Raw genomic sequence first — 27,842 nt, forward strand, 5'->3', positions numbered from 1 at the left:
CTTGTCTCAAAATGAAAAATCAAAAGGACCATGGATGTAGCTCAGCATTGGGCTAGTGCCTGGCGCTTGCTTGCCCAGCGAGGCTCTGGGTTCAATCCCTACTTCTACTATTTAAATAAAGAAATACAGTGAATTTAATTCACCTCCAGCAATCTCTTTTGCCAGCTCAGGACAGTGGACAATCAGCTCAGAGGGCTGAGGTGCTCTCAGTAGCTTTCCCAAGAGGCCTCCCATCAGGTTTCAGGGCCTTTATTTTTCACCTTTTCAGGTAACTACTGGCAATTATCCAGTGCCTGTTGGCTGTGAAGACAGGATTTCCAGCCAAAAGCTTTGGACCTGAAGTTTTCAGATAACTGCAGCCACGTAGATGTGTATGAAGTCCTTCTCCCCATTCCTCTCAGAGGCTTTAGCCCCCTAACCTCGAGGACAGGCAGAGAAAGGTGACACCAGGGCATTGTTGTTGTATGTTGCTAGGCACATAGCTTTATTTCATCAGTACTCCATTTTCAATGGATTCAGGCAGCACTGGGAGTACAGGACTCAGTTCCTAGGACAGCCTGACCCGGCAGTCCTCTGTTCCATGAGGAAAAGGCCTTACTAAAAAAATACTTGAGAACACGAAAAATGAGAGGCAGGAGGGAGGCCATCTTAAGAAATGATTGTTTAAAAACAGTGCAGTGTGGAAATAATGTTAGATTGGGACTCAGGAGATCCAGGACCTAGTCTGGGCTGTTTCAAACCAGCCATGACCTTGGGCCTGCCCTTCTGCTCTTGGGCCTCCTTCATGCTAAGCCTGGTTATTCCACGGGGCACTCGACAGAGGCACAATATCACAAGTGCCCCCACCATTAGCTATCAAGTTCATCCTGCAGACACATGGTGCGTCGTTTCCCTTCCAGAAAAGACCAGGTGGAAATGCCAGGAATATATTTCAGGCAAGTCCCGCATCTTTGGCCATCCCGTAGAAGATGCCTTTAGCTGCAATGAGGTTGGTTGGAGAATCAAATTCAGCGACTACCCCTTTGTCCAGGACCAGGACCCTAGTCAAAAAAGGAAAAAGAAGTAGTCAGGTCATCAGCCTAGAGCTGGCCAGACTCCAACCCTACCCTTCTGGGTACTACTCAGGCCCTGCAGTGTCATGGCAGCCCACCCACTTCAGTCAGCCCACCCAACACAGCCACTGCGCCACATGTGCATGCCATCAGGTCTGGTTATTTTAGCTCTCCTGGCAAATGAAGCAGTTTGTGGGATCAAACACAAGATCCTATTCATCTCTGCTAGTCTGCGTTCTGAAAACCTTCCCTAATGAGCCCTTCCCCTGGTCGGGGTCACGGAACTTCAGCAGGCTGTGAGCAGGGAGCCACGGGCCTGCACGCTGGGCCCCATGCATATCCATCTGCTTTGTGCCAGTTCACAAAGGCACACGGCGGGAAACCTGCTGCAGTGAGGCCTGACACTGGAATCTGGGACTTGGCTGCAAACCTGGCCCCACCCTCCACTCCCACCCCCACTGTCAGGCCCAAATCTGGGGTGAGAGTCTCCTACCAACCACACAGGCGCTCCACCTGGTGCAAGGCCAAGGGCTTGCTGCCAGCGTGCAGTATGAGGGGAAAGGGCCCTCCCAAGCCCACAGAGACCATCCTTGGTGGGAGGGGGCTGGCTACTTTCTATTCCCCAACTGCTGGGCTCCCAGAACTGCGTCCTGAGAAGGAGTGCCTCTGTGTGCATCACTGGCTGGCCTCCCTCCGAACTGGAGATCAGGAGATTGCCCATTCCAAAACGAAAGCCTCCAGCGGCTTCTCCTGGCTCCTTGGGCAAGGACCACATTCCTGTGGTCCTGGGCAGCTCACAGGGACCTGTTCCTCTTTTCCCCTCTGCCCTTCAGCCTCACACGCCTCCTGCCTGGAGCGGGTGTGTGTCCCAGTGTGTGTGGCATGTGCTGCATCCTTTGTCTGAAATTTTCAGTTCCCTCCCTTCCTCATCTCCCCAGCCTCACTCTACTCATCCTTTGGGGCTGGGCTGGTGCTGCCCTTCCCTAGAGAAAGTGCCCTGGCCGCCCTGGGTGGCTAGGCTTCCTCTGGTCTACACATACCGACCCCTGCTTCCTTCTCAGGGGCTCTAATCACAGGTTCTGAAGCAGGTTATGTGGTTCATTTCTGCCTCTGCTCTGCTAGAATGAATGAACTTGAAACCCTACGGTGGGGCCCAGCCTCCCACCCCGGGGCTGCTGGGGAATGAAGCATTTTTGGTTAGGCCTGGCCACAGATGGCTCCACCAGCCCTGCTGTGGGCTCCCCCGGACCCTGGGCCAAGTGCGTCCTGCCCACCTTCCCTTCTCCCCCAGCGCGTGGGGACAGGCTGGGGATGGAACAGGCAGAATGTAGCATCAGGTATTCTTAGTTGGGCTCCCAAGACCCGGCTGGCTGTGTGGACACCCAGGAGAAGGTCTGGGTCTGACCCGCAGCCCTGTCCCCGGTGCCCTCCCCTCCTTCCAGTGCTGGCCTGTAGGCGCTTCCTGAGTGACTGAAGGCTGTGGATGCAGCCCGCCTCCCCCCACCATACTCAGTCCAGACTTGTTTGGCCTCCAGCCTCCTCTTGCCTCTCAGAGCTCCCCCCTCTGTAGGGAGCCCAGCCTCCAGGCCTCACTTCCATGAGGTTTCTTAGTCACCAGCCCCCTCCCCTGTCCTCCAGCACCTTTCCTTGACATTGAGCACAATGAGGGACAAGGTCATATTTTTTTCCTTCTGCCAAGTGCCCTGCTTTCCCAAGGAAGCCAAAAAATTCTGAGGGCAATGCCCTGTCCCTCTTCCTTTGAGGGACTAATGCTAAGCAGAATTATAATAAGTGAACTGTAAGGGGCTTGGGAGCAAACTGACATTTCCCAGAGTCGCCTGCAGTCTAAACACGTTTCATTGACTCCTTACAATAATCCTGAGAGACACTATCATTTCCATTTGAAAGAGATTCAGAGAGGCTTTGTAAATTACTCAAGGTCACACAGCAGTCAGTAGCAATCCTGGGCCTGGGACCGGTGCTCTCCTCACCACAAGGCATCAGCTCCTCTGGAAGCTGTAAGGGCCAGGCACCATGCAGGGACCCCAGGCATCACATGCCTCCCAAGCTACCTTCTCATCTGTAGCTCAGTGTAATAACCTCATTGTAGGCTGGTAATGAGGTGCAAGCCCTCTGTCAAGGGGCTTGAAAGCCATGCGTGCAGTCAGCTTGGGATTCCATTCCCTTACCTCACCCCATTAACAGGCAACGGGATAGAGGTGGCCCATGCAAATCCCCAGTGCCTGAGGAGCCCCAGTGCCCACCCCAAAGGTTGGTAACTTCAAAGCATCCCCTGTGTCTTAGAATATGTCACTGTGCCCCGCTTCCCCGAGCCTAGGTAACCCTACTCTGTTCTTCCCCTTGTCCATGTCTTGGGTAGCCCTGCCCTTTCCCCCATGTCCAAGCTAATCCCAGGAGCTCTCCCATGCCCAGATACCCTAGCCTGCCCCCTCCTGATGCCTTAGGCAATGCCCCTCCCCTAGCTCCCCGCTGCTCAGGTTTCCTTGTGTCACCTGGTATAGTCCATGATTGTGTTGAGCCGGTGTGCAATGGTCAGCACAGTGTAGGTGTCAAACTGAGTGCGGATGGTGGCCTGGATAAGGTCATCAGTCTCCAGGTCAACAGCAGCTGTGGCCTCGTCCAACACCAGGATGCGGCTCTTGCGGAGTAAGGCTCGGGCCAGGCACACGAGCTGCCTCTGGCCAATACTGGGGAGAGGGAAGGTGGGCATTGCCAGCTGCATCCCCCCGCCCCCCGGCTGCACTGGGTCTTGCTCCCAGACCTGTTTCTGTCTCCACTCCTTCTTCACAACCCAGGACAGGCTTCCTATCTAGTCTCTCCCATTTCTGCCACAGCCTAGCCCTCCTAAAAACAGAGTAGAGGTCTGGACACAGCCGGGATCATGAGTGGTCTTGAGAGTAGACAGTGCTAACATCACTGTGAGATCTCTGGTCCATTCTTGGGACTCTTTCTGGGTTTTCTTTCCCACCCTCATCCTCAATGAGGGCCACGATACTTCTCTGCTTTACTCTATTAGTCATTTACACCTTAGTAAGAACATGCATGTTTTGTTCTTCCTAGATATTCGTATATAAGTCATAATATGCATATTGCTGAGTTTACTATTATACAAGTCAAGCAATCATCTCCCACTCCCCATCTCCCAGGGCTCCATTTTGGAGACAGGCAAGGGGCAGGGCCTTTGGGGAAGAACCTGGGGACTCCTGGTGTTTGTTCACTGGGGGCCAGGAAGGGCGGCCAATGCAGACCTTTGTCCAATCTCCTGTCTTGGAAGCCAGAGCCAGTAGACAAAGCAAGGCTGTGTTCCCAGCCACAGAGGCCACAGCACCCCCACACCCAAGGACAAATACCTCAGCCCTTCCCAGAGGGGTGAGTCACCACAGCCAAAGTGAAGGCCAGGCTCCCTCCCTAGCCCAGTCCCGCAACTAATGAAGGTTTTGGCAGCAAAGTGAGCCGCCAGATAGAACTCAGGGCTGATTTATGGTGGGCTTGGCACAGGGTACAGGTCATACTCAAACTGCCCACAGGCTCAGTGAGGGAGGGAGGAGGGGAACGGATTTCTGTTTCCCATCCTGGTGTGTGGAGGGTAGGGGGATGCTCAGGGCAGAGTTGGGGGGTTGGGGTGGGTGAAGAGGGGCAGAGCTGGCAGCAAACAGGATAGGAAATTAGACCCAGAGACAGTGAGGGGTCAGAGTGTGGAGATCCCAGGCTGCCAGCCACCCCACTGTGGGTTTTGTAAATGAAGTTCAATGGAGGTGCACATGTTGTCTTAAAGGGCCACTGGGGGGTGTCAGGGAGTCCCTCCTGTTGTCTGAGGGAGGTGGCATAATGCAGCAAGGTAAGACTTGGGACAAAAAAAAAAAAAAAGCCCACTTTCCTTTGTCCCTGCCCTGCCCCTGGCTAGCTGAGCAGCTTTGGGCAGATAATTTCATTCTGTGGAGCCTGATTTCCGGCCCATAGGACTGCAGTAAAGATTAAACCAGATAGTGGGGCCAAAGGACTTTGAACACAGTTAAACTTTGAGCAAACGTAAATGTTTTTTTGTTTTAATTTCTGAGGTCTGGGGAGAGTACATGAGTTCAGACTGAATATAAAAATGAAAATAAAGGGCTGGGGGTGTAGCTCTGCGGTAGCGGCTTGCCTAGGCTGAGTAAGGGCCTGGGTTCTGTCCCCAGCACCACAGGAAAAAAAAAAAAAAAGAAGAAGAAGGGATCAGGGAAAGGGGCAGCAGAGAGAGGAACAGCAACATTCATGTGGTCCCAGCTAAGTGCTTTTCATTTCACTACAATGACCTGAGAGTGCTCTGTCCAATGGCAGCTACCGTGTGGCTCTTGGGCACTTTAACTGTGGCTAGTCGGAACTGAGAGGTGCTGTGAGGAAGAGTAAAATACAGGATCTCAAAATTGCATGAAAGAATACAAAATACTGCTGGCAGCTGTGGTGCCTGCCTATCATTCCAGGCTGAGGCCGGAGGAACACAAGTTCAAGGCCAGCCTCAACAATAGAGGGAGACCCTTAACACTTAGGGAGACCCTGTCTCCAAAATAAAAACATAAAATGGGCTGGGGGTGTAGCTCAGTGGTAGAGCAGCCCTGAGTCCAATCCTCAGTACTGGAAAAAAAAAGAAAAAATACGAAATATCCCTAATAACTTTTTGTTTGTTTGTTTTGGGTGGTGCTAGGGATTGATCAGGGCCTTGTGCATGTAAGGCAAGCACTCTATCAACTAAGCTAGATCCCCAGCCCCCTAATAACTTTTATATATGGATGACAGGTTAAAATAATAATATTTTAGATACATTGGGCTAGTTAAAATATTAAAATTTATTTTACTTGTTTATTTTCCCTGATTTTATTGTTTATGTGTTTTTGAAGAAGACAGGGTCTTACAATGTTGCCCAGACTGGTCTCGAGCTCCTGGGCTCCAGCCATCATCCTGCCTCAGCCTCCCAAGTGCAGGGACCCACTATTGGCCATCATGCCCAGCCCTTTTTTATTATTTTCTTTATTTATTTATTGGTACTGGGGATTGAACCCAGGGGTGCCTTATCACGTCTCTACGTCCCCAGGCCTTTTTAGTTTTTATTTTGAAACAAGGTCACACTAAATTGCTGAAGCTGAACTTGCCATCCTCCTGCCTTAGTCTCCCATGTCACTGGGATTATAGGTGTGCACCATCATGCCCAGCCCAACCCTTTTTTAAAAAATGTGACTACTAGGGGCTGGGGTTATGGCTCAGTGGTAGAGCACTTGCCTCGCATGCGTGAGGCGCTGGGTTCAACCTCAGCACCACATAAAAATAAATAAATAAAATAAAGATTTTTTTTTTTTATGTGACTACTAGAAAAGAATTTTTTTCAGCACTGGGGACTGAACCCAGGGCCTCACACATGAAAGGGAAGGACTCTACCACTGAGCTACATCCCAGCCCTTTTCATTTTTTATCTTGAGACAGAGTCTCACTAAATTGCCCAGGTTGGCCTTAAAACTTTCAATCCTGCCTCAGCCTCCAGAGTAACTGGGATTATAGGTTATTATATAACCAGATAGAAAAATTTTCTTATGTGTATTTGACTCACATTGTAATTTTATTGGGTAGCACAGTGCTCAGAAGTATGAACGACTACTATTTCTACCACTGAACTACATCCCCAGTCCTTTTTATTATTTTTTTGAGACAGGATTTACGTTGCCCAGGCTGGCCTCAAACTTACAATCCTGCTACCTTAGCCTCCTAAGTAGCTGGGATGACAGGCATTTGCCACCACATCTGGCTATTATTCCTATTTATTTACTTATTTATTTATTGGGTATCGGGGATTAAATTCAGGAGCACTTGACCACTGAACCACATCCCCAGCCCTATTTTGTATTTTATTTAGAGACAGGGTTTCACTGAGTTGCTTAGTGCGCCTTGCTTTTGCTGAGGCTGATTTTGAACTCTAGATCCTCCTGTTTCAGCCTCCTGAGCTGCTGGGATTACAGGCATGCACCACTGTGCCCAGTTTATTATTCCTATTTAAGAGTGAAGGGAGGGGCTGGGGTTGAGGCTCAGTGGCAGAGCGCTCACCTAGCACGTGCGAGGTGCTGGGTTTGGTCCTCAGCACCACATAAAAATAAATGAATAAAATAAAGGTATTGTGTCCAACTACGACTAAAAAAAAAAAAAGAGTGAAGGGAAAGAAGGCACAAAGAAGTTAAGAAACTTGACCAAAGTGAAACAGCTGGGAAGGGGGATATAACTTAATGGTAGCATTTGCTTACCATGCTTAAGGCTCTGAGTCCCATCCCACAAAACAGAGAGACAAACAAGCCAAAAAAAAATCACAGAGAGAACACAAGTCTGAGTAGCAAGGCTTTAGACTTGGTAAGAAGTGATTTCTGGTCCTTCCTAATGCGCAGGCCGGTGGCTGGAGATATAAAACCAGGGACTCTGGAGGGGAGAATCAAGGGGCCAGGAGACCTTACTTCATGTACTTCTGAACTGACTGCATTCATCCTGCAAAGTATCTATGACTTTCCTAAAGCATTGGGGATGTTTCCCGTCACCCACTCCACAGGTTCTATCCTTTCCCAGCTCAAGCTTAGCATGACAACCTCTACAACATGACCCGATAGGATTTTGGAATCTCTCAGAGCTGGTTCAAATTCTAAGCTTATCTTTTCCCAGTTGTGCAACTTTGGCCAAACTGCTTACCCTCTCTGAGCCTGTTTACCTCCCTGTGAAGTGGAATTGGGGACCACCTATGGGGCCTGTGTGAGGTAGTACCCTGTGCCTGGTACACAGAACATACTCAGTACAAAATAATGCCCCATGTGAGCTTGACTGAGATTAGGAGCAGGGAGGAGAGGGGGGAGTAGCCTGATGCCAGACCTTTCAGCATCCCCAGGGTCCCCAGGGAGGGCTTTGGTTCCTGACCTGTCCACTCCCCACTCTTACCTGAGATTCTCCCCGCCCTCCGTGCACTCGAAGTCCAGGCCTGCTGGCTGGGCACTCACAAACTTATGCAAGTGGGCCAGCTCCAAGGCTCTCCAAATGTCCTCCTCCGAGTAGTGGCCAAAGGGGTCTAAGTTCATACGTAGGGTCCCCGAGAACAGGATGGGGTCCTGAGGATACAATAAAGTCTCAGACAGAAGCAGCTCAGGCCCAATGAAGAGGCTGGGGCCCCAGGTGCTGAGAAAAGAAAGAGGGTTAGGTGGCAATGTTCTCATTCTGTCCCCAGCCCTCCAGGAGGGAGACAACTGCCAAGGAGATAAAAAATTGCCTGTAGGAGTGATAAAACCTCAGCTTTGCCAGTCACTAAGTCCTCCGCTAAAGCAGGGACCGAGTCACTAATCTGATTGCAAAGTGTCCAGTTGGCAGAAAAAAAAAAAAAAAAAAAAAAAAAAAACAACAAACCAGAGAAACCAGAAAAAGTGAAATGTCAATCAGAGCTATGCAACCAGAACCCCAGATGGAACACCTCAGAGATGGGGTGCTTGGAGGGGTCCTGTGGTCCTTCCTGATTCGCCGGCCCAGCAGGTCAAAGGCAGGGCTCAACTGGGGCAGGGGATGCCTGACCCTTTCAGACCTGTGACTGTGGGGGCTCCATGGTGACCCTGCTCCCTCTCCCCACCAGCTTCCATTCTGGGTCCTCACCCAGAGAACAGGGGTGGGGCTGGCTCCCAGGGTGGCTAGCAGTGTGGCCACTTCCTGGCGGGCTCCTACCTGCGGGATGATGGTCAGCTGAGAACGCAGGTCATGGAGGCCCATGTTTGCCACGTTGAGGCCGTCGATGAGGATCTCACCCTCTGCGGCCTCCAGGATTCGGAACAGGGAGAGGGTCATGGACGACTTGCCAGCCCCAGTGCGGCCTACGATGCCCACCTGCAGGAGTGCGAAGAGCTGTCAAGGGGAGGCTAAGAGGTCACAGGCCATCCCCCGTCTCCCAGCTGCCCTGGTGCTGTCCGACCAGAGCGCCTGCCCTCTTGGAGACCGGACCTCCTGCAAGGGCAGTAACAGCCTCCCCAGGCACAAGCTCACGCCCAGCCCCTGGGCCTTGGTACCTTCTCGCCTCCGTTCACGCGCAGACTCAAGTTCTTCAGCACCAGCTCCAGGCCCGGGCGGTACCGCACAGAATAGTTCCGGAACTCCACTTCCCCCTTCAGGGGCCAGCCTTCAGGAGGACGGCTGCCCTCCACCACCCAGGGGGCCTGGCGGGGTGGCACAGGCCTTCTCATCAAGGTGGCACCTTTTCCCCAACTTGCCCTCTTCCCGGCTCCTCAGTCCCCTCCCTCCCAAGGCCACTCAGTCCTCACCCACTGGGGTCTCTAGGAGAGGCCCAGTGACTATGTGAGAGAGAGAGAGAGAGAGAGAGAGAGAGAGTGTGTGTGTGTGTGTGTGTGTGTGTGTGTGTGGTACAGCAGACAGAACCCAGGGCCTCCTACACACTGGGCCAGTACTTTTCCACTGAGCCACACCTTGGCCCTCTCCCTCTGACTCTAACTCTCCGCAGAGCCACCTGGAGGTCCCATCAGCCTCAGGATTCACCTTCCTGAGGTGCCCTCCTTGCCGGCCCTAGCTCTTCCTGTCTGGCCTCTAATCCATTCAGTATTATTAAGTGGCAGGGACACATGGTGATCCCAAGAAGACCCAGTCCTTGCCCCCAGGAGGCTTACATTCTAGCACCAGAGCCTACAATGGATTAAGAAAAAACAAAAAGGCAAGTTTGTATAATGCAAGGAGTGTCTGTTCTGCACAGGATGGTTAGGGGGGCTTCCTGGAGGAGGGGTTAGTTAGTGAAGACCTGAAGGAGGTCAGGGAGCATGACAAGTGGAGGGGGCAGGGAGAGGGAACAGCAAGTGCAGCTGCCTCCTGGTGTGTTAGAGAACACAGAGTCAAGAAGTTGCAGGCTGAGGCAGAGGGTGGCCCCATCATTTAGGGCCTGGCAGGCCACTGTCACTACCATGCTATTTTGTATGTTTTTTTGTTTAGTTTTTACCCTGAGTAAGATGCAAAGCTATTAGAGGGCTGTGCTCAGAGCAATGCTGTGACCTGATGTGATTTTAAAGGATCTCTCTGGCAGCTAGAAGGAGAATAGAATGACTCGGTATAAGATGGTGGTGGTTTTGAGATAGGACTAGCTACATAATTTGAGAGGCCCAGGGCAAAATAAATATAGGGCTTCCTATTTAAAAAAAATATTAAGAAGGTCAGTTCAGGGACAGAGGCACATGCCTGTAATCCCAGTGACCCAGAAGGCTGAGGCAGAGGATCACAAGTTGGAGGCCAGCCTCAGCCATTTGGCAAAGACCCTGAGCAATTTAGTGAGACCTTCTCTCAAAATAATTAAGAAATAAATAAATAAATAAATAAAAGGGCGGGGGATGTAATTCAGTGGTAAAGTGCCCCTGGTTTCTATCCCTGGTGCCAAAAAAAAAAAAGAATGTTGAGATGATGACAGCAAAGTATTAAACTCAACTTAGAGTTTCTAAGCGTGGACCCTTCTAGTAATGAGGATTTGATTGACAGCCCAGGCCACACAACCATGAAACTGGCCTTGCTTGGTAGCATGGAAGCCAGATGGTCAGAGGTCAAAAAGCAGAGCAGCAAGTTCCGAAGGATGTCATGGAGATGTCAAAGGAAAGACCAGGCAGCATTGTTTAGTACACAGGGACAGGATCACGTGTGAACACAGGGCAAGCTGGACTGCCGGACGTGAAGAGGGAGATGTGAAGATCCCAAGATGGGAGTGGGATCACTACCTTACACAAGGTAGGGCCAAGACGGGGACCAGGCTGGCAGGAACGGGTGGTGTGGGGTGGGAGCTCCGTGGAGACAAACTGGCAAGCTGACAGCTTGGGTCACAGAGCCCAGGACCCAGGACTAAGAAGAAGGGCAGGTTGTTGCCTCTGGATATTGCGAAGATTGAATCAGAGAGAACAGAAAACCATTTCCTAGATGGGACGGAGGGAGGTCACGGGTGAGCCAATTCAGTAGAGCCATGAGGACAGACAACAGACCATGGGAGGAAGTGAGATCCAGGGTAAGGAGTAGAGAGACCATGTGTCGTTCAGTTTAAAACGAGGTTCACAGGGACGGGGATGTGACTCGGTGGTACACCGTTTGCCTAGCGTGTGTGAGGCCCTGGGTTCCATCGCCACGACCATGAAAAACAGAACAGAAAATGAGCTTCACCACAACAGAGAGCAGAGAACTCGGGCAGCAAGATGCAGGGAAAGGGAGGAATGGGGGGCGGAGAGAGAGAGAGAAATGAAGATGGAACAGCACGTTGTTTTGCACAGGGATGGGAATCTTCCAACAGAGAGAGCAAGACTGACGGCATAAGAGACGGATGTGCCACCGAAGAAGTCAAGGCCTCCACCAGCCACGGGAAGAAGCCGAGGGGCTAGACTTTGAATCAGGAAGGGGTAGGGTCTGCTCAAAGAGAGTCAGAGGCCGTGGAGGAAGCAGGGCTGGTCTAAAGTCCTGGAGGCAGGGAGGCCGAGGGAATTCACTAAGCTCTTTTCTCATTGAAGGAAGTGTCAGGGGAGGTCTACAGCTGAGCCCGGGGAAGGAGGTGTGGTTTGAGGACAGGATGTCAGGAAGAGGTCTTTCTGAAAGTGGGAACGTGCGCTTCCGCAGGAAGCAAGGCAGGCATCCCCAGCCGAGGAGGGTGGTTATAAACCTGAACTAAAGGCAGTGATTTTCTCCAGCTGTGTTCTAGCTGCTCAGTGCAGGTATGAAGGCAGTGGACAGGTGGGCTCAGCTGGGGGTGGGGGTTGTAGGTGAGGACAAAAGAGAGAAGAGAAGGAAGTCGAGACCGTTGGCGTTGGTGGAGCATAGACTCTAGGCTGGCTGGGGAGGGAGGAGCTGGTGAACAGAGAGACAACCAGCGGTCATGGGATTGGGTGCCCCAGGCAGGCAGAGTACAGTGACCATGCAGGACTCGGAGCAGGTGATCCAGGAGGGATGAGGGGTGGGTGTCTAAAAGTGGCATGCGTGATACCGAGAGCACAGAGATAGACTGGCTTCCAGGCAGACAGAGGTCTGGTGTGTGACCATGGCAGGGGACAGTGGAGAAAAGTCTGGATCCCCTCCCCCATAGTAGAGGACAGCTCCTTTTCTCCATCAAAGGATGTTGCCCTACCTCTGCTCCTTTGACCAGGCCAGTCTCTGGCTAGAATGGGCACCTTCCCACTGTCCCACTCTCCCATCTTACCTGGTCTATCAAAACCTACCCAACTTTCAAATCCCAGTTCCCTCTCTGATCACCCTAGCTAACGGAACTGCCCTGTCTGTCCTCTTTGGGTGCCCCACCCGAGAGCTCTTGTCCACTAAGGAGCCCTGCTGTGTGTCTCACCCCTACCGGGGGATAAGAGTCGGCCGAGGGCACATGTTACCTTGTTCTGCTCTGAGCCCTCTACACCTCCTAGCACAGCCCCCCAGTTGATGACCTATGAGGGCTGGATGGACAGATGAATGAATGAAGAGCCTCCTAAACATGTGGCCTTGATATTCAGGGGGCCACCAGGCTTTCTTCCTCATCTGCTCCAGATTCCCCCCGGCCCTGGGCTCATCCCAGCACTCACCTCCATCTCTGTCCTGGAATACTCCTTGACCCTCTCCACGGCCACAATATTAGACTCCAAGTCTGACATCGATCGTATCATCCAGTTCAGAATCGCTGTCACCTGGCCAAAGGGACCAGGTTATGGGAGGGCCCCCATCCTGTCCAGCAATGGCTCTGGGAAGAGTTCAGCCCTTGATCATGCTTCTATCCATGGAATCCTATCCTATCTATGACCCAGCTGTGTCCACTGGGGCTCTAATCAGGAATGTGCCTCAGGCAGTGACAATGCAGACTTAGCCAAGGGTCGCCTCAGTGTTTCTTAAACCTTAATAGGTATAAGACTTCCCAAGAGAATCTTGTTAAAATGCAGCTTCTGATTCACTTAGGTCTAGGGTGGGACCTGAGTGTCTTCATCCCTAACAAGCTCCCAGAAGATATTGATGCGGCCAGTCCAGCGGCCCCATTTTGTGCATCAAGGGGTCCTGCTAGATATGCAGAATGCTGAGCTCCATCCCAGACCTAGTGAATCAGAATGTACATTTTAACAAGATCTCCAGATAATTCGCATACACATTCACGTTCGAGAAGACTGCCCCGTCTAGTTTGCCTTTTGTTTACCGATGCATTCAAGATTGGAGCCACCCGAGGCATCAACAATGTGATCTGCTTTACAAAAATTCCATTTGCAGTTATGTAACCTCTTTGACAATACAGGCTGGTCTCAGGGTGACCTGCTTGACCTCCAGCCCAGGCTCCAGCCACCCAATCTGTCTGATATGTGTACAGTTATGGCTCTGCATCACCAGAGGGGTGGTTCCAGGATCCCCTAAAGATACCAACATCCCTAAATGTTCTATGTAAAATGATGTAATAGTATGCCATATGCAACCTATTCACATCATCCTGGACACTTTAAATCATCTCTAGATCATTTATAATACCTAATAAAACGCCTGCATGTCACTTCATTCATATGGATTCAGTGTAGTATTCAGGACATGGCAAATTCAAGTCTTTTTTTTTCATATTTTCTATCTGCAGTTGGTTGAATCTCTGGGTACAAGGAGCCAAGCCAAATTTCTCTGCGGGCACAAGAACATGAGGTGTGATGCGGTCTATGCTTCCCCATGCCCTTGCCTCTGTCAGGTCGACCCACATCTTGTCCAGACATGGCAAGTTCTGTTTGTCCTTTGGGGCCAAGTTCCAAGATCATTTCTTCAGCACCCCAGAGCAGGCGACTCCTCTGGGCTCTTTTGTTCCTGCTTCCCTGAGGACCTACTCAGCCTGAAGTGCCGTCCCCTGCTGTTGGAAGTCTCTCTTTTTTATGGAGGGGGGATACTGGGGATTGAACTCAGGGGCACAAGACCACTGAGCCACATCCCCAGCCCTATTTTGTATTTTATTTAGAGACAGCGTCTCACTGAGTGCCTCTTTTTGCTGAGGCTGGCTTTGACCCTCCTGCCTCAACTTCCTGAGGCAGCACCACATATAGGCGTGCAGCACCACACCCAGCCTGCCTGTGGGAATCTCTTGACCCCTGCGAGCTCACACTCCTTGGGCACGGAAACTGTGACTGTCCTGATATTGAGTAGAGCACTCTGGAGGTGACATTTGTATGGCCTCTGCCCAGTGCTGGTCCTGCCCTGGGACCCTTTCCATACCTGTAGGGCATAGGACACTGAAAGTCCCACCAAGCCGGGGTTCAGGCTGTTCCTGCCGATCACCGCGAACAGCGTGGCAAAGAACACTACGCAGTTCCCCACGAACTCCACGCGGATGCCCAGCCACCTGGGAGGGTCGGACAGGGAGGAAATGGGCGATGCAGGAAAGGGTCAGTTTTTCTGTTTAGGAGGACAGGGAGGCCAGGACCTCAGGGAGCCCGTGGAAACGCCTGGAGGAGGGGCAGAAGGGGAGGCTTCTGACCGGTTGGAGGCGATGTAGGGGTAGGTGCTCCTCTGGTTGTGGTCCACCTTAGTATCACTGAGGACCTGGAAGTCGTGGCTGCGGCCGTAGGCCCGGATGACACTGGTGCCAGTCACCGTCTCGGAAAAGTGGGAGTAGATGGGCGAGCGGCTGACCGATTCCAGCCGCTTCAGTTGCCGGGACGTGGCCACGTAGAGGCGCTGATGGGGAATGGGGGGGAGAGCGTGGGGCCAGGGCTATGGAACCCCAACTCAGCTCTGCTCATCCATGTTTTCTTGGACCTCTAGTCGGCCGCTGGCCCCACTGTCCCATGAGATCTTGCTGCCTTTCCCTGACACCTCCCCTTGGAGATTGAGGGTGTTCTTTCTTTCTTTCTTTGGTACTGGGGATTGAACCCAGGGGCACTTTGCCACTAAGCTACATCCCCAGACCTTTTAACTTTTTTTAAAAAAATATTTTTTTTTAGTTGTAGATAGACACAATACCTTTATTTGATTTATTTCCTTTTTATGTGGTGCTGAGGATCGAACCCAGTGTCTCACACGTGCGAGGCAAGCGCTCTACCACTCCCACAATCCAGCTCCCCTTTTCATTTTTTATTTTGAGACAGGGTCTTGGCTAAGTTGCTGAGGCTGGCCTCAAACTTGTGATCCTCCTGCCTAAGCCTCCTGAGTTCCTGGGACTATAGGCATGCCCCACAATCACCTGCAAGATGTAGGGTCTACCCTTTCCCTCTGATCAGCTTTGCTCAGTCAGGCAGGGCACTTCCTCCTGAAGCCCCTCCTGATCCCCTCTTATGTCCTTCCCACCTCACCCTCTCTGGATCCCATGACCTTGCTTGGCCTCCTAAGTGGGGAAATGTCTGGCAATGTGCTCCCAGTCAGATGATTTTGCAAAAATCACAAAATAAGGGCCTGGGTGTAGCTCTGTGGTACAGCGCTTGTCTAAAATGCACAAGGCCCTGGGTTTGGTCCCCAGCTCTTCAAAAAGAAAATTATATTCTTTTTTCTGAAAAAGTCCTACTCCAGTTTAAACTTTGGCTCCAGAAAAATCACAGTTCTTCTTCCAGTTTCTTCTGTCCTCTATCCTGGGAGCCCCAAGATGGCCAGAGCTATACAGGAGATGTCTGAGGCCCTCTGGACCAGAACAGTCTACAGTTCAGATCATGGGCTCCATGCCTGGGGTTCAGCTTCCAGCACCTGCTCTATCACCATCATCAGCTGATCCCTGAGTAGCAGGACTCAGTGATTGCAGAGCCTTTACAGCCGTATCTGAATGCTAGCAACTCATGCATGTTTATACAGGTATAAAAAAGCAAAGGACAAAGTGTCCCAACTCTTTACAGTGATTGATTTATTTACTTTATTTATTTGGGGTACTGGGGATTGAACCCAGAAGCACTTTATCACTGTGCTATATCCCTAGCCCTTTTTATTTTTTGAGACAGGGTCTTGATAAGTGGCTTAGGGCCTCACAAAGTTGCTGAGGCTGGCCTCAAACTTGGGAGCCTCCTGAGTTGTTGGGATTACAGGCATGCACACCCCTCAGCAACAGTGTTTTATTAAAATACAGCCAACCGCCTGACACGCTGGTGCACACTGGTAATCCCAATGACTCGGGAAGCTGAGGCAGGAGGATCCCAAGCTTGAGGCCAGCCTCAGCAACTTAGTAAGATCCTGTCTCAAAAAGGGCTGGGGGTGTGGCTGAGTGGTAGATGAAGGCACTGAACAGCATCCCTAACACAACCCAGTGACAATATACTCCTGCTCTACAGCCTGCAAGAATGTCCTGCCCACCCTCGGGTACCTGTGCAAAAATGTATAGCAGAGCCAGAGGCAGGACGACTACAAGGAAGAGCGGCGTGGTGATGATGATGACCACGAGGGTGGAGAGGGAGTTGAAGACGGTATTGAGCATCTGGAGGATGGAGGGGGCCAGGATCTCATCGATGACGTTGATGTCCTTGGAGAAGCGGTTGAGGATGCGGCCTGAGGGCGTCGTGTCGAAGAAGGACTGGGGCGAGCGCATCTTGTTGTACAGCAGCGTCTCGTGCAGCAGGCTCGCCGCGTGGACGCCGCCCATGGCCATGGTGAAGGCCGCCAGCATCACCAGGAGCCCTGTTGGGGGAGGCAAGGGCCGCTCACTCACCCGGGAGACCCGGTGGGCACGGAATGGCCAGTGCAGAGACAAGGAGACTCTGAGGCAGGGGCATGGTTTGGGGAGCCAGAGAGCCACAGGAGAGGAGGGGATCCGGGAGCCCCCCCGTAGGCGCCTCGGCGGGTTCACCTTGCAGCATCCCCAAGGTGGCGTAGATGCCCAGCCGCAGGGTGGTGTTGTTCTGTCTGCCTTCCACCGTGGCCTCGTTGGTCCAGGCACTGAGCCACATGTTGGCCCCGATGGCAGCGGCACTTTGGCCCGTATAGAGGATGCAGATAGCAAGCGCGGTCCAGAGCCCCACGGCCTTGGCATAATCCCAGAACACACCTAGCTTCACCTGCAGGGAGAGCCCATGGCAGTAGGGGCAGGATTCCATGCGCTCAGGGACTCGGGCGGGCAGCCAGACTCACTTTGCCGGTCTGGGCCGTCTCCTCCTGGACGAGCACCCCAGTCTTCTTCGCTTCGGTCACCTGTGCTGCCTTCTCTGATTGACTCAGGTGTCTCCGGGGCGCAGCCCGACTCTGGCCCTCCCCTTCTGAAGACATGGTGCTCAGCTCTCTGGATGGAGGCAGTTGCTCAGATCCAGGGAGGGGGGCCTCTGACATCCCAGGACAGAGGCCCAGAGTGGGAATGCAGAGAGAACCGCCACTGGGCAGGGCTTGGGAGCCCAGCTGCAGCCTTCCAGGGGCTGGGAGCTCACCTCATAAACTGCCTCTGGACCTCGTAGGTGATTGGCTCACTGTCTGTCAGGTGCGTGTGGTTGCTGAGTGTGTCATCTATCAGAAGTTCCTCCTCGTCTGCTTGTGGCAAGGCTGCAGAGGGTGGGAGGAAATCACAGGGGTTGGCTGCTCATGCTGCAGCCCCTGTATCCCCTAAGCCCGGATGGACAAGCTCAAGGAAGGATGAGGGGGTTTAGAAGGACAACCAGAACGACCTGGGTTAGCCAACAAGGAGAACTTCCCTCTAGAGACTATGGAGAAGGGGACTCAAATATAAGGGTAATGAACTTGGGCTCTGGAGTCAGGCTGACTGAGCATAAATTTCCACTTTCATGAGAAAGGGATCACAGGGGTACCTGGTTCACGGCATCACTGTAGGATTAAGGGAAGGAATGTGTGTCTAGGGATTAGCAAGGGACACAGCACTGGGTGAATGCTTTAGACAGGTTGGTTGTACCCATGGAGAGTATTCAGGGAAGCCCAGAAAAAGGCCTGTGAGCCAGCTGGGTAACAAGATGGGGGGTGGGGCATGTTGTGAGCCCAGGGATTCTGTGGGGATTTTTTTCCCCCATTGACTGCTGTCTCTCAGTGCCTGGACCCGGTTCCATAAATCTTGAATGATTTTGCCAAACACTTGCATATTGCTAAACAACTTATCCCCAAAAACAGGTTTGCCATACATTTAGGACCTGAGTCCACCTGCCCTTTGATAGATGGGAAAACTGAGGCTCTGAGATCTGAGCTGCGAGCTGCTGATCCGAGGCCCCACAGTTAGGGAAGAGGAGGAGGTGGGATGTGGCTGCATCCAGTTCACTTTCCATGTGGTGATGCCCAACACAGATGGCCCAGGTTTCCCAGAACCTCCGTGGTACAACAGTGGGCCAATCCAGAAACACTTGGAGACCCCAGATAGGGGAGATGCAGGGAGGGCACAGGAATCAGGAGAGCCAGGGATGGCAGATACCAATTCTGCTGTCCTCGGGGTGCTCCTGACACTCATAGAGTGCATAGTTGCGGAGGAAGTTGGCAAAAGAGCCGTCGTGTTGCAGTAGGGCTGAGTAGGGGCCCATCTCAGACACCTGCCCGTCAGCTAGCACGATGATGAAGTCTGTCTGGGGCAGGAAGCTGATGTTGTGTGTCACCAGCACCCGAGTCTGCAGAGAAGGCGGCAGTCCTTCAGCCCTTCAGCCCTGGGCAAGGCCACAAAGCACGTGTGAGCTGTCCAAGGAGCATGGAGAGGCAGCTCCAGGACTCGCTCCACATTTTCTGCAGCTCGCTCAGTGCTGGGGTACACGCCCTCAGGGGTTTCCTGTACTGGCCACCCCACATTCCTGCTCTTTGGGTCCCACACCTCCAGGTCTCACCCAAATCCCTTCATTCTCTCTTGGGCCCCTGATCTCCCCTGAGCCCCCTGAACCTCCCGTGGCCTCACCTTGCCCGCCAGCACACCTTCTGGCCCGATCACGTGGTCGAAGATGTGTTTGGCTACATGGGAGTCCACAGCTGACAGTGGATCATCCAGCAGAAAAACATCCGCGTCGCTGTAAACAGCTCGGGCCAAACTGACCCTCTGCCGCTGGCCCCCAGACAGGTTAATGCCCTGGAAGGAGGCGGTGTTGGGAGGCAGGTGCAGGATGGAAGGGGACCAGATAGGCCCAGGGGGACAGTTCACATAATTTCTGGCTGTTTTTGTGAAGCTGTACAGCCACCAAAGAAGGAGTGGTGGTCTCAGAGTCCTCCCAGGGCAGGTGAGACCATCCTTCTCCTTTGCTTTAACCTGCCTCTCTAGGTGACCGTGCCCCAACCAAGTGTCCTTCAACAGAGGAATGGAAACCCATGAGGTCTATCCATACACTGCACTGTCACTCAGTCCTAAGAAGGAAGGCAACGCTGACACATGCTACAGCACGGGCGGACCTTGGGGACATGACGCTCGATGAAATAAGCCAATCACACAAGGATACTGTGTGATTTCCTCACATGACATACCTAGAGTAGTCCGATGCCTAGAAACACAAGAATGACAGTTGCCAGGGGACTGGGGAGAAGGGAGTAGGGAGTTAGCAATCAAGGGGGACAGATGAGCCAGTTCGGCAGGATGAAAGGTTCTGGAGATTGTTGCCTGACAACGAGAATGCACTCAACGCCACTGAACTGCACATTTAGAAAAGTCAAGGTGGCACGTTTTATGTTATGTGTCCTTGACAACAATTGAAAATGAATGAATTAAACTTAAAACAGAAAAACAAAAAATTAGGCCAATGTCCTTTGTTTCGTGGTGCTGGGGATGGAGCTCAGGGGCGCTCTACCACGGAGCCACGTCCCCAGCCCTTTTTATTTATATATTTATTTGGGGATTGGGGATTGAACTCAGGGGTTCAAAAGCCACATCCTCAGCTTTTTTATTTTTTATTATTATTTTGTTTTGTTTTGAGACAGGGTCTCACTAAGTTGCTTAAGGCCTCGCTAAATTGCTGAGGCTGGCCTCCAACTTGCGATCTTCCTGCCTGAGCCTCCTGAGTTGCTGGATTGTAGGTGTGCCCCATCGCATCGGGACTGCCTCTTTTTATTTTTAATTTTGGGACAGGATCTTGCTAAGTTTCCCAGGCTGGCCTTGAACTTTCGATCTTCCTGTCTCAGCTTCTCCAGTTCCAGGTGTGTGCCTCTGTGCCTGACTCAAGTTTTTGAAAGGGCCAAATCTTTAACTACAACGGTCTTGCCCTATCCCCCACCTCTATTTCCTAACCTCATTCAACCATTCAAACCTGTGTATATTCGTACCTTGCTTTGTTTTTTCCTTTAGCATTATCTATTATACACACGTTTCTTGCTTATTGACTGGAATGTAAGGTATATGCAAGTAAAGATTTCATTTAGCCTGGTGCATCCACTACTGTATAATACTGCCTGACACATAGTAGGTGATTAATAAAAATCTGATGAATGAATGAAAAATGAACCAACAGGTGAATGATAAGCTCCTTCTCAGCTGCCAAGATCCAGCTCTGAAGGGATGCAAACTCCCCTTTAGTCCCCTTCCTATAGTCCTGCACAGAACTTCAGCCTGGCCCCAGGGCAGTCTATGGCTCCCACCTGGTTGGCCTCCCCTGGAGGAGATCTGTTTCCCCATTGCCTGGCACGGGGCTGGAGGTGATGTTACATGAAGGTGTAAATGAATAAATGAATCTGTGGACCTGGGCAGGGCTGAGGTGGGCAGTTCTATACGCTGGCTCCTCGGGGATGGGAGGGGACCCTGTACCTTCTCTCCAATCTCTGTCTGGTCCCCACCAGGCAGGACCTCCATGTCTGCTAGCAGAGCACAGGTCTCCAGAGCCTGTTGATAGCGCTTAGGATCCATGGTTCGGCCGAACAGCACGTTTTCCTGAAGTGTACAGTTCTGGATCCACGCCTGCTGGGGCACGTAGGCCACAGAGCCCTGGCCAGAGAAGTTTGTCTCAGGGTTTGCCCAAGGCCAGGTACAGCTTCACGCCCTCTGCAGGAGTCCCTCTCACCTTCATAGACACTTTGCCTTCCAGCTTCTCCATCTCTCCCAGCAGGGCAGACACCAGGGAGGACTTCCCACAGCCCACTGGCCCCACCACGGCCACCAGTGTCCCTTTCAGGATTTGGATGTCTAGGCTGGGAGGAAGAAGCCCCAGTCAGAGGCGGAGATCAGGGTGGATTCCCAGCCTGCCTGCTTCAGACCCAAGCCCTCCTCCTTTCCAAATACCACCCTGGCAAGCTGAGGCTCTTCCTGGGTTCCCGGTCAGAGACAGAGAGGAAAGAGGGTGTGGCTATTGATGGGACCTTCCTCCCACTTCGGGAGGCTTAGAAGAGAGTGGGAGGAGCTGGTACCTGTGCAGGGTAGGGGGCAGGTCCTGGGCCCAGGTGAAGGTACCATTCTGTATGGTGATGGCGTAGCCTGGGAGAACCAAGGTGTACAGGGTCAGGGAGCCCAGGGAATAAGGAAGGGGGCAGGGAGACCGAGGGGGAGAGGACAGGGGAGGAAGCCTGGAATCCTTGGAGGAGGGGCACAAGGGAGAGGTATAGGGAGCCCCATGGGGAAGAGGAGCAAAGGACCCAGAAGAGGGAGGAGGGGGGCGGTGGAAAGCAGATATGCAAAGAGAAAGAAGAAAAGGAGCAAAATTAGGAAGCTTGGAACAAAAGACTAAGGGCTGGTGCAAGGGCAGCCCTGGTAGGTGATGTCCGGACCTGGGGAGATGGTCTTTCTCTCCACACACTGGGAGTCAAGTTCATCTTGATTCAGGAAATGCTGGATCCGTTTCAGAGACACACTGGTCTGCAGGAGGCTGTGAGTCAGCCCTCAAGGTTGCTCCTCCCACTTTCCACCCCTCCTCCCCTTGCTCAGTCCCTAACTTCCTGAACCAGACAGGGATCCATGAAGGCCCTCTCCCTCTCCCTGGTGCTGAGCCCTTCCCACGACCTGGTCTTCCCTGGTTCCTACTGACAAAGAAAAGGTCCAGGTTGGCAAGAGGAGGCTGTCTCCAGATCTCAGGTTTCCAGAGACTGCACTTGATCTCGTGTGACTCCAAATGACCCTATTCACTCACATACCCTCGACAACTCTTGGTAAGGACAAATGGTCCTCCCCTGACTACAGGAACTTTCCTTGATTATTCCCTAAGTGACCCTTCCCTGATCTCAACAACCTGCCCTAAGTCCAGGGGAATCCCCAGCCCTCCTGGGGTTACCTGGGTGAGGCCACTGATTAACTGGGACAGCAGGTTGAGGGGTGCCTTTAAGACATTGAACAAGGACACGGACACGAAGGCCTTCTCGGCGTCCAGCACATTGTTCTTGTCCACGCACACAAACACCCCGAGGGTGAGCAGGCTTACCTGGGCGGTGCAGGAGTGGGTGTCAAGGTGGAGTCTGCTGGGTCCCCGTCACCCCAGGGAACCCAGAGACCCAGGCTGGCTCAGCAGGAGGCAGGAGCTCAGCCCCCGTGAGATCCTCACTAGGAAAGGGGTGCAGATCCAGGTGAAGGTGGATATGGCTTGGAGGTAGGTTCCCTTGCGCAGCAGCCGGAGCTCTCCCTGCCTGATGCCTCGCACCAGCTCCAGGAAGGTGGGCTCCCAGGCATACAGCTTCAGCACCTTGATGCCACCCAGGATCTCGTTCATCAGCTTGATCCGTGAGTCCTTGAACTTCATTTGCTGCACCTGTGCAGAGGAGAGAACGGCAGCGGCTCATTCACTCTGCTTCCCAGACCTCCTTCCCAGACCTCCTCCTTCCCATGGGGCTCACACCTTCTTACATCCTTATCCATCGCCACTGCCTTGCCTTCTGCCACCTCCTTTCCAGCCCCCCTCTCCTCCCAGCTCCTGCCACCATCACTGGTTCCCAGGCAGCTCTGCTCCCTGCCTGCATTTCTAGAGCACGTTGCTTCCCCCCCTCCCCCCGTAACCATGGGGACACATATGGGGACACGTATGTAAATATGTGGATGGTTATGGGGAAAGGCCAGGAGCTTCCTAAGGATAAGGATTGCCTATTTCTATCTTTTAGGCCTTAATCTAAAGGATGGCAAGTTGAAACACCAAATTAACTTTTCCATTCAATCCCTGTTTATTGAATGCCTATTATGTGCCTGACCTTGTGCTAGATTGGAGGATATTTGGTTGAACAATTCAGACAAGGTCCCAGCCATCATACAGCCGGGAGTCTGATGGCGGAGGCATACAGCAAGAATTACTGGAATAAATGCTTCACTATAGATCATCATGTGTGTGCTGGGGATATAGCTCAGTTGGGAGTGTGCTTGCCTAGCAGCCATAAGGCCCTGGGTTCAATCCCCAGCATCAACAAAACAAACAAACAAACAAAAAACCCATCATGTATGATCTGAAGGGAAATAAAAGGATACAATGAGGGAAAACAGGGGTGGGGGTACTAACTTAGACAGTAATCAGGAGGAAGTGGCCTCTATCCTGAGAGCTAAAGGAGAGGGAAGGAATTCGAGAGGCGAGGAGGGGTACAGAGTGTTCCAGGAAGAGGGAAGAGCATGTGGTGGCCCGGAGGTGCACAGAGCTTGGGGCTTTGGAGAAGAGAGAGAAGACCCACCTGGGTGAAGCTTGCCCATACTACAGGGCTGAGGGCTTACAAGGTAGTGGGGAGGGTGCTGGGTAATCTTAGGTCTTATCATTTATTCTAGGTACAGTGGGAAGCTACCAAAGACATCAGTAAATCTTTCCAAAGGGATTAAATGACTATCTACGCTTGGCACGACATACGGGGACAAGTTCTTATTAGAACAGCTCTGCCTGACTCTGGCCCACCCTTTTCTCTCCAGGTGAAATGAGAATATTCCCTAAACGTCTCAGGGTGGTGCAGGTGGAGGGAGCTAGGGCAACTATCGTGCTTGATACTAGGGGAGTGAAGGAGGCCGGGCTTGTGAACACCTTCCCCCAGTACCTGCTCCAGGTAGGAACAGTATAAACACAACAGCACCCACCTGGTAGGACCTCATCTTCACGGCCACCATTCCATTGATTGGAATCAGCAAGACCATGAGAGCCACTCCAGCCAGGGCAGAGGGACCCAGGATCTGAGGAGGAACAGGTGGGTCGATGAGATCGACGGACAGAGAGCAAAAGTCTACAGACAGAATCCAACAGACAGAAACCTGCTGATCTGAAACACGATGGGCAGGAAGCAAAAAGACTTCAGTCAGTCAGACAGACAGACAGGCAGACAGAATGAGCATGACATTGGCAGAAGCAGTCAGCCATCAGACAATGACGATAGACAGGCAAAGAGCAGAAGGCTGTCCATACACACAAGAAGGCTAATATGCACAGATAGACAGACAGGCGATGGCTGCCAGAGCCACACCCCCAGCCTCGTCTTGTGGGGGAAAGGATCACAGCCCAGGCTGAAGAGGTCCAGCTACAGACATGAGCAGCCCCAAAGTCCCCCTAGCACCTAGGGAAGCTCTCGTGTGCATGACACAGCTGTACCACTGACACAGACTGACCCCCTCTTGTCCCATCTGCAGCAAGGTCAGAGGAAGGGGGTAAAGGTCAGGGTTCAAGAATCACCTGCCAGAGGAAGTAGATGGTCAGGATGATATTCAGGGGCGTCGACCAGATCATGTTGATGTAGGGGGCCATATCCATGAAGCGCTGGGCGTCCACTGACATTAGGTTGACCATTTCTCCTACAGTGGACTGATGTTTGACTGAATTGGTGATGACCAGAGCCTGCAGGTGGACAGCAAGGAATGTACTAGGGCTGGGAGCTTCTCCCAAGCTGCTGGCCTCTCCCTGCACCCTGATCGGGCTCACCTTCCTGTAGATGACACCTATGATCGCCGTACGGACCCTCAAGGCGTACACGAAGATGCAGTGATAGTACTGATGTAAGATCAGTGTCTGCACCGTGGAGGTCACGAACATCAGCACAGCCAGCAGGAAGCCCCACCAGGCCGGGGCCGAGGGGTTTGAAATGAACTGGATCAGGATGCTGCCAGGGGAGGGGAGAGGCATGAGGGTGGGTCTGCTCCCATAGGCCTCCACGCCCCCTGCCTGAGAAACCTCTTGGATAGGGGCTGCCAGCTCTGGGACCAGGGGATGGTCATCCCCGCAGCGTGAAGACCATAACAGCCATCCTTGCTTCCTTTGGCCTTTGTCTCCTTCCCTGTCCCACACAGACCTGGCCATGCAGCCCTATGTCACTCTCTTATCACCGGCTCTCCAGGAGAACTGAGCCCCAGATGTGGGCCCTTGGGCTCCCCACCTGCCATGGCTCTGCTAATGTGAACTCCAGCTAGCTGGGAATCTCCCCTTGGATGGCCCACCAGCCACTCCGGCCCAGCGTGGCCAGGACTCAGTTCCCTCCCTTGTCCCAGTCCTGGCCTCCTCCTTCCTCTGAGGTCACTGTTCAGGGAAAGAGCCATCATCCTCTAGCTACCTAGGCAGGAACCCAGGCTACCCTGGACTTCTCCCTTTCCTTGGCACACACACACCCATCTCTGGATCAGCTCCGGAATCATTCCTGGCCTGGACCCCCATGGGGCCTGGTTGGTCCCCTTCCACCTAGCCACCCTGCCCCACATCTCCCACACTGTTGGCAGCACCTCCCAGAGGCCCTTCCCTAGTTTCACATCTCCGAGGCGAGCCCTAGCTCTCTCTGGGCTTCCCTGCCACACCCTCCATTACCCTTTCCTCCAGGTCTAGAGTTCCTGAGTCATGCTTTGTGGCTTGGGCTTCTATTACACCCACTCCTTCCTCTAAATGTGATTAACCTTCTGAGCTAGCAAGTGTCCCCAGCTATCCCAGGCTGACCTCCTTGCTCCTCCCATTTTTTTTTTCAGACACCTGGTATACCCCTGCCTGCTGTATTCTTATTGAGCTATGGTTGTTTTCTCCCATAAGATCTCAAGACCATATCTTATTATCTCTGCATTCCTAGTGTCCTCCACCATTCTAGCACCCTGGGGGCTCAATTGGTTTTTGCTGAATGAATGAGGCACACATGGAGGGGCAAAGGGCGGGGGGCTCAAGTGCGAGGAAGCTCTCCACCCCACCGGGCATTTGAGAGCTCCTTCTAGTTCAAGCCTCTCATGTGACTAATGTAAGTAGTAGAAAGAATATCTTAGCTAGAATTCAGAGCCCAGGACTGAGGTCTGATTCATTTTACCAGCTGTGTGCCCTTGGCCAAGTTATTTCACCTCTGTGAGCGTCTTCTTTGGGTCAGGAGGATCACGAGTTCAAAGCCAGCCTCAGCAAAAGGGAGGTGCTAAGCAACTTAGAGAGACCCTTAAGATACAAAATAGGGCTGGGGATGTGGCTCAGTGGTCGAGTGCCCCTGAGTTCAATCCCTGGCACCCCCACCCCCCGTCACCACACACACACACACACAAATACAGAGCAGGGTGTGATGGTGCACACCTATAATTCCAAGCAAGTCAGGAGGGAGGTTGAGGCAGGAGGATTGCAAGTTTGACGTCAGCCTCAACAAGTTAGTGAGACCCTGTCTCAAATTTAAACAACAACAACAACAACAAAAATAATTAAAGGGCTTGGGTTATGGCTCCATGATGAAGAACCTCTGGGTTCAATCTCCAGTACCAACAATAAAGAAACAAAGTAACTAGCACTTCCCTAAAGGATTCTTGGAGAGGCTTAAAGAGAGAAAGCTTATGAATGAATCCATCATGGTGGATATAGAATAGACCCAGCAAATCTAAGTGGAGTGAGAGTGGAGAAATGAGCGTCAATGCAGCGTCACGTCACTTGCCAAAGTTCACACAGGAGATATGGACTCCTCAGTTCCTGGCTGGAGAGCTGAATTGCCCTATATAGTGTCCCTCCCCCTGGCCCAGCCCTTGGGCCCAGCCAGCCAGCCCTTCCCCCACAGAAGGGCCACAACAAGAGGGGTGTGGTGAGACCTGAGTAGCTGCGGGTTGACATAGGACAGCAGGTCCTCGATCAACTTGAAGCCCATGCTTATGAGGAAGCCAGACTTAAAAGTGGCCAGCAGGGCCCACAGGAAGGAGGGCTCCGAGGACCTAGGTCGGTGTCCCAGAAGTACCTCGTCCTCACCGGAGACTTTCTTCTCCAATGCTGCTGCAGCCTTGGGTCTGTCAGGGGAGGAAGGAGCAGTGGGTAGGAATGAGTCCCTAGGCCCCAAGGGAGTGAGGGAGAGGGAGTTCTCAGGACTGGGAGGGGGACAGATGGCAGAATTCCCCAGGGGACCGTCCCCAGGTGCTAGGGGGTTTCTGCAGGGGTGGCCAGACTGCTACTTGAGGATTATAAGCCCAGCTCTTCCCAATCTCTGGCCCTCTCCTTGCCTCCCCCAGGGAGGACACTGAGATGAAGGGGACTTAAAGGCAGGGATGGCTAGTGGGCCAGTCTCTGGTCAGCTAAACAGGGAGGGGTTAGAGGTGGCATGGAGGAACAGGGAGAGTGTGGGTCATAGTCCTTCTCAAAGGCTCCACGCCCTGGGAGCCAAGATCCTGCTAACCAAGCCCAAGTCCTTGGTTCCTCTGACAGCTAGTAGCCATCAGGGGTTCTGGGCTGAATGAGCACTGAACTCGCAGGCCCCAGGTGGCGGGTGAGAGGAAGAGGACTCTAAGCTCTCTTTGCAGGGCAGTTGGCCAGAGAAAGGTCTGTGGCCTTGATGGAAGGCTGCAAAGTCCCCTCAGCTGGAGCTTCATCTCTTCCAGGCTTTGCCTCCAGTCAAGAGGAGGCAGGATTGGATGGGGGGGGGCTTCCCCTTCTGAAGGAAGTCCCTGAAATCTACCCTTTAATCAGGCAGGGTAGAGGGGTTGTAAGAGCAGGACCTCTGGGCCAAACAGCTGGGTGGGGGACCCCAGCTCTGCTACCATCCACTGGAGGGGCTTGGGCACAACATTAAACCTCTGTGCCTCAGTGTCCTCTTCTGTATCATGGGGAC

General features: G+C 52.7%; 1 protein-coding gene across 1 annotated transcript in view; it reads right to left on the reverse strand.

Annotated features, from left to right (window-relative positions):
• Nucleotides 1-454: 454 nt before the first annotated feature.
• Abcc3 (ATP binding cassette subfamily C member 3) overlaps nucleotides 455-27,842 on the reverse strand; it is a 45,284-nt gene continuing 17,896 nt past the window's right edge. Inside the window, exons 8-31 of the mRNA XM_046420375.2 lie at nucleotides 26,836-27,027; nucleotides 24,731-24,908; nucleotides 24,485-24,646; nucleotides 23,899-23,991; nucleotides 22,403-22,606; nucleotides 22,136-22,282; nucleotides 21,636-21,723; nucleotides 21,279-21,345; nucleotides 20,936-21,062; nucleotides 20,683-20,859; nucleotides 18,856-19,023; nucleotides 18,388-18,577; nucleotides 17,405-17,516; nucleotides 17,115-17,262; nucleotides 16,834-17,041; nucleotides 16,354-16,664; nucleotides 14,548-14,747; nucleotides 14,286-14,412; nucleotides 12,644-12,745; nucleotides 9,119-9,265; nucleotides 8,781-8,939; nucleotides 8,013-8,179; nucleotides 3,566-3,760; nucleotides 455-1,040 (exon numbers count right to left, since the gene is read on the reverse strand). Coding sequence (XP_046276331.1) covers nucleotides 932-1,040; nucleotides 3,566-3,760; nucleotides 8,013-8,179; nucleotides 8,781-8,939; nucleotides 9,119-9,265; nucleotides 12,644-12,745; nucleotides 14,286-14,412; nucleotides 14,548-14,747; nucleotides 16,354-16,664; nucleotides 16,834-17,041; nucleotides 17,115-17,262; nucleotides 17,405-17,516; nucleotides 18,388-18,577; nucleotides 18,856-19,023; nucleotides 20,683-20,859; nucleotides 20,936-21,062; nucleotides 21,279-21,345; nucleotides 21,636-21,723; nucleotides 22,136-22,282; nucleotides 22,403-22,606; nucleotides 23,899-23,991; nucleotides 24,485-24,646; nucleotides 24,731-24,908; nucleotides 26,836-27,027 — 3,778 coding nt within the window. The 3' untranslated portion in view covers nucleotides 455-931. The remainder of the gene's footprint in view (nucleotides 1,041-3,565; nucleotides 3,761-8,012; nucleotides 8,180-8,780; nucleotides 8,940-9,118; nucleotides 9,266-12,643; nucleotides 12,746-14,285; nucleotides 14,413-14,547; nucleotides 14,748-16,353; nucleotides 16,665-16,833; nucleotides 17,042-17,114; nucleotides 17,263-17,404; nucleotides 17,517-18,387; nucleotides 18,578-18,855; nucleotides 19,024-20,682; nucleotides 20,860-20,935; nucleotides 21,063-21,278; nucleotides 21,346-21,635; nucleotides 21,724-22,135; nucleotides 22,283-22,402; nucleotides 22,607-23,898; nucleotides 23,992-24,484; nucleotides 24,647-24,730; nucleotides 24,909-26,835; nucleotides 27,028-27,842) is intronic.

The sequence above is a fragment of the Marmota monax genome, unplaced genomic scaffold, assembly GCF_021218885.2.
Source record: "Marmota monax isolate L192 unplaced genomic scaffold, Marmota_monax_Labrador192_F-V1.1 WCK01_AAM20220418_F8-fsc00064, whole genome shotgun sequence".
Lineage (NCBI taxonomy): Eukaryota > Metazoa > Chordata > Mammalia > Rodentia > Sciuridae > Marmota > Marmota monax.